This window comes from Trypanosoma theileri, assembly GCF_002087225.1.
Source record: "Trypanosoma theileri isolate Edinburgh chromosome Unknown TM35_Tth_2_V1, whole genome shotgun sequence".
In the NCBI taxonomy this organism is placed as follows: domain Eukaryota; phylum Euglenozoa; class Kinetoplastea; order Trypanosomatida; family Trypanosomatidae; genus Trypanosoma; species Trypanosoma theileri.
Window position 1 is genome coordinate 327826 of NW_021639844.1, and position 5262 is coordinate 333087.

The 5262-nt window shown below is 41.2% G+C and overlaps 2 protein-coding genes across 2 annotated transcripts; both read right to left on the reverse strand.

Annotated features, from left to right (window-relative positions):
- Positions 1–311: 311 nt before the first annotated feature.
- TM35_000022100 (uncharacterized protein) lies at positions 312–1955 on the reverse strand (the record flags this gene model as incomplete). Its single annotated transcript, XM_029021528.1, has 1 exon — positions 312–1955. The coding sequence occupies one exon, from the start codon at positions 1953–1955 to the stop codon at positions 312–314; it is 1644 nt and encodes a 547-aa protein (XP_028886950.1).
- A 1118-nt stretch (positions 1956–3073) lies between these two features.
- TM35_000022110 (putative surface protease GP63) lies at positions 3074–4774 on the reverse strand (the record flags this gene model as incomplete). The annotated part of the gene is made up of 1 exon (XM_029021529.1): positions 3074–4774. The coding sequence occupies one exon, from the start codon at positions 4772–4774 to the stop codon at positions 3074–3076; it is 1701 nt and encodes a 566-aa protein (XP_028886951.1).
- Between the last annotated feature and the right edge of the window lie 488 nt (positions 4775–5262).

Here is a 5262-nt window from a genome sequence, read left to right on the forward strand (position 1 = left end):
TATATATATATATACGTACATGTACATATGCCTATATGCGGAGCCCACAGCCCTACTCTTCGCGAAGACGCAGAAGAAAAACAAAAGTGGGAGAATAGGAAATAATATAAGCAAAAGGAAAGGAAGACATTTCCTTCTGCAGATCTTTCTTTCTCCACACATATAGCAAGGAACATAAGTTATACACATGTTACTGTGTGTTTTCTTTTTTTTTTTTTGCTTTTCCTTTTTTTTTTTCTTCTCTTTTAAAGAAAAAAAAAGGAAATATTGCTGTTACCTTCATAATCAGATAGCAACGACGTCAAGCAATATCACCGCTTCGTGGGATTGGCATTCTCATATGGAGTAAGCGAAAGGTACATCGTTCCATTATCGTCAGATGCTACTGGTATCATTTTTGCAGATTTCATCAAACAAGTATTCTCTATCTCACCTACAGATGGAAAATCTGTAGAAGTACATAAAGTTTCAGTTCTATGTTCTTCTTCACTATTTTTGTTATTATCATTAGTAGTGCTACTTTGTACACAATTTTTCAGACTTCCAGTAGCAGTAGATTGAGAATGAATAGCCGCATACAACTGATGAACGTTAGGAAATTCGTATTCAATGATCTCACTTTGGAGATCTGAATAGGTACGAGTACCATCATGTCGTACCTTTAATATTAAAAGAGGTGCACCTATACTGCCACGTTCTGTGATAATGTTTTCTCGTGAAATATCCAGACAAGAAGAAATATCTTGCGCAATTGCTTCGCATAGACGATACCTCTCTGTAGTAAGTAAAACACCCCATTTATCACCTTCAAAAATAATACGAAAGGATGTCACAACAGGAAATAAATCATCAAAAGGAGAAGAGAAGTTTTCATCCATATTATTATTATCCATATTATTCGTAGTGATAACATCTGGGGTAACGGATGAATTCTCACTTTCTTTCGTTTTTTCAACTGCAACATTTTCAGTCACTGATGGTTTAGACTTCCCTCCTTTAGTTTTGGACATTCCATAATACATCCTAACACCCTCTGATGCCTGAAGTATCAGACGCAAACTTAACTCCTCAGATATTATAGTATTACGTTCCGCTATTTCCTCATCTAGAATCATTCTTTCCTTTTCCAGTGAAATAGTCGCTGAATTTGAATCACTTACACTCATATGAAATGGCACGCGAGAAGGTACATTAGGTGCTCGAAAGAGAAGATTCATTGCTTTTCCTGCAGACTCATTCACTTTTTTTTCTGATTCACTGTTGGGTGGTGAAATGCTTTCCCTTACACTTTCTTCATGAGGTACCTCATCATTTTGTATACTCCCTCCCAAATCTGACTTCACCACAACATGAAAAGAACCTGCACAATTATGAGTATTATGAGGAGTCAGTAAAGCATAGCTATTAAAATCCTTGTCCAAATACATAATATACTGCACATCAAGGTTCAACAAACTTGCATTCTCTTTAATAGCATTACCAATACTTTCAAAACTGTTAGTATGTTTTCCACGTGGAGCGATAATCTTTGACATGCCAACTTTTTCACCATCACTTGAGAAGTAAGTTACTGTCCAATAACTGGTACTTTCAACTGTTCTATTTCTCTCAAAGTAAATAGGATGATCTGAAACATCGTTATTATAAGAACCAGAGCAATCATACAAATCATTACAATTAAAGCCAGCAAAACTTCTTGAAGAACACAAGAGATCAGTGTACCCACGACTTGTTACTGAAGATATTGTATCCATTAGCGAAGGATTTGGAGTGTAATGTTGCACTTTCGGAACTCGAACTCCATCTGGAAAAGGAGAAAGAGTTTCAGCAGAATCCACAAAACGACGGGAACTAATCGTACTACCCAACGTCTTATCTCCAACAAATGTAGAACGACTACATCCAGATTTGGCAGCGCTAGGTTTCCACTTCTCCGATGAAGTTGAGGTCATCATAAAAGAAATACTATTCAAAATAATAACTACACCCTCCAATTGATGAATTATATTTTCCACTATTCTCAAAATGAAAAAGAAAAAATAACTTTTCCTTTCTAAAAGAGAAAGAGAAAAAAGAAAAGAAGAAAAAGGTAAAAAACATATAATCTCACAAATACAAAACCTGACGCGCAACGGCAGGATGCGCGGGGCTGGTGCGTACGCTGGCAGCCGTCTGAGTAGGAACAGGAGGGGAAGAATGAGAGGGAGGGGAGGAGGGAGTTGCAACATGGTCGTCGTCAGAGAGGCCCCGGGAGGAGCCGTCGCTAGTGTTCATTTCACCGCGCAGCGCGCATCGAAAAAGGTACACTCAGTTAGCAGGGTCATCACGTGGAACAACATCGTCGCATGAAAAGAGGCAGTTTGGGCAGCACACCGCCGCACGCCACGTATTATCTCCGGAACTACCAGAAGGCACCACCGCAGCACAGCAAAGCTCACGGGCACCTCGGATTGTCCCGTGGGCAGCCACAAAGTGGGATTGTGGGGAAACCATTATGTGAACAACGCGTTTCTTACACCAAGACTACCCTATCAGAAGAAAAGCAAGGTCAAAAAAATAAAAATAAAAAAAGAATTTCTCAAAGCACCAATGAAGTTAAATTAATCACTTCGTCTGACGTTTAATAATGCAAAATTATAGTGTTATCATGACGATAAAATGGGAATTCCTTTAGTAGAAAGGTAAAAAGAAGTTCTGATTCTGTATTACATAAAAAGGCAGGCTGCATTTTGCAGCCTAATGTTTCACAGGCAATCAGATTATCTCCAGTTCACTGCCTGGATTACGCAACCACATTGATATGAGAAGATACAAGGCAAAACAGTGTTTTGATAGCAAAAAAAATTATAAACACTGTACTTAGAAATCAAGGAGAACATGTATAAATTATTTGTGGGAGTGATAAAAACACGTGGAATGTATAGCACAAACAACAACCATGGGGTAAAAGCCTTATTTAAAGGGTTCCCCAGCGTATATAAAAAAAAAATTGCCAATTATAACCCTCTACACCTTTATTTTATCCTGTGGGTATTGAATTGCAGTTATATTTCTGTAGGAAAATAACTTGACTTCATGCCATGAGCACTATAAAGACAAGAAGCTCAAGAAACATCAATGGCAATACAAAAAAAACATTAGCAACACTGTCAGAACGTTTGTGTTGGGGTTCTTCTCTCTTTCCATTAATATAATTATGCCAATCTTCAGCGCCACTAAGTATATATTGCGTACTTGGTTTTCCAAATATGTACGATTTGTTAGTTATGTTCAATGCCAGAGTGACACAGACATCCATATATTTGGGACACAAGATACGACCTTTTGTGAAGGGCTTTTTAGGAATTATACCTCCACCCTCTGGACAAGGGTACCAATTGTCCTCACCAAGGTATCGCAAATACAAGATACCGCTCACGTTACACGACACTTCTACACACACATCGCCGACAAAACGGTTCCCAATATGAAGTGAATCCCCGTGTAGGCATCTGGATTCCGGCCCAACACGACTTCCCGGCCAATAGTTTTCTACATCGGTGCACACCCCACGAACCGCTGGTTTGATCACAGGACAATGGTCTGTGAGTTGACGACCTCCTCCAGCAATAGAAGTCTCTGTGAAGTACTGGTACTGCAACGGAAGGGTCCTACCAAAACTCTCCAGGTCACAATTTCCTAGCGCCAAACGGTCAGAGGTGCAACGGGGACCCTTAAATTTTTTGGTGCAGAACATATCGGGATATCTGGTGTTGTTGTTTTTCACACATTTTTCGTACAGGAACTCGCAACCAGCATCCTTCCCCCAGCTCATCTGCTCTTCCATACCCCAATTGGCTCGATAATAACCTAGATCCTCAAAAGCTGCCATTGTTAGCGCCGTGTAATAAGAAACACCAGATAGCCCAGCCATCAACTCATCCTTGACATTACGCCGCTCCCAGTGTGAGTGTGCAGTTCCATCGCTGCCCTCGTCTTCCAGTTCCATACCAACAACATCATCACAATTGAAATGCTTGCGCATCACCTCCAGGGTCTTCTTAGAGGACACCACCAAGACATCCCTCTTGCCACGAAGTATTGGTACAATACTAAGCATTCCACTTTTAGCAAATAAGAAAGAGGAGAAACCCAGGACATGTGCAATTTCGTGTGCTGCAGCCCGTGAAACCAAACGTGTCGCAGTAATGTATCTCGGTCCGAAGTTCATTGCGCCAACAACAGGTCTACCATTATCAAGAGTGTAGCAAGGAACACCCCACGCAATAACTCCCTCAGGAGTTGGTCCTGCAGCAACATAGAGCAATATATCCACACCAGTGACACCTGGGTAATGATGATTAACAGGAATCTTAAAAGGAGAACACAAGGGAGTAACAAACCAATCTACGACTATTCCATCCATTCGCTCCACAAGAAGACGGTCAGTATGGAGTTTAATCGACTCAGGAAGCAAGTGGTTGACAAGCAATATCTTCTTCTCCGTTGTCAGAATATCTGCCTCAGTGCATACAAGAGTGCCTCCTTCAAAATCAGGGCGTCTTTGCCCTGCTCTGGTGCAGTACCTGAAGTCGTCCTTCAGATCTTCAATGGAAACTCCGAAACGCATCCGCTCCCACCCCTGGTTGGCAGCAATGTAAGCCTGCAGACCATTTCGTCCCTTCCGCGGCAACTCCCGCACAACAGGCAGTGGTTCGCCATGCTTTACCCTTTGATCAAACGTGCAGCGGTGCTCCACAAATCCAAAGCTAACACAAACTGATTCAAAGAGCATCAACAGCAACGCCAACCACAGTCCATGCATCCTCTAACAAAACAAAAAAGACTAGAATAAAAAAAAATGCACTATTACCACAATAAAGCACCAACACATCTCGCCGAGGAAACAACAAACAAATCAAGTCATAATAAATAAATAAAATAATACAAAATACACTTCTAAATCTGCACCAAGATACAAAAAAAAGCAAAAAAAAAAATATTCACTCAACATCATCAAACTAAAAAAAAAAAAAATGCTACTCATGCAACTCTTGCACAGTGTCGGCACCAGCAAGGCATTAGTTAGCCAGTACTGGTTTCTTCTTCTGCGCTCGTACAGTGGATATCTCACACACCTCAGGACCTCGCGGCAGGACAAGTGCAAACAACTGCCGAGGGCATTTAATGTGTTGACAGCCAAGACGGTGCAAAGCTCACATCTCGCGTGACGACAAGGCCTGACGCGCAACGGCAGGATGCGCGGGGCTGGTGCGTACGCTG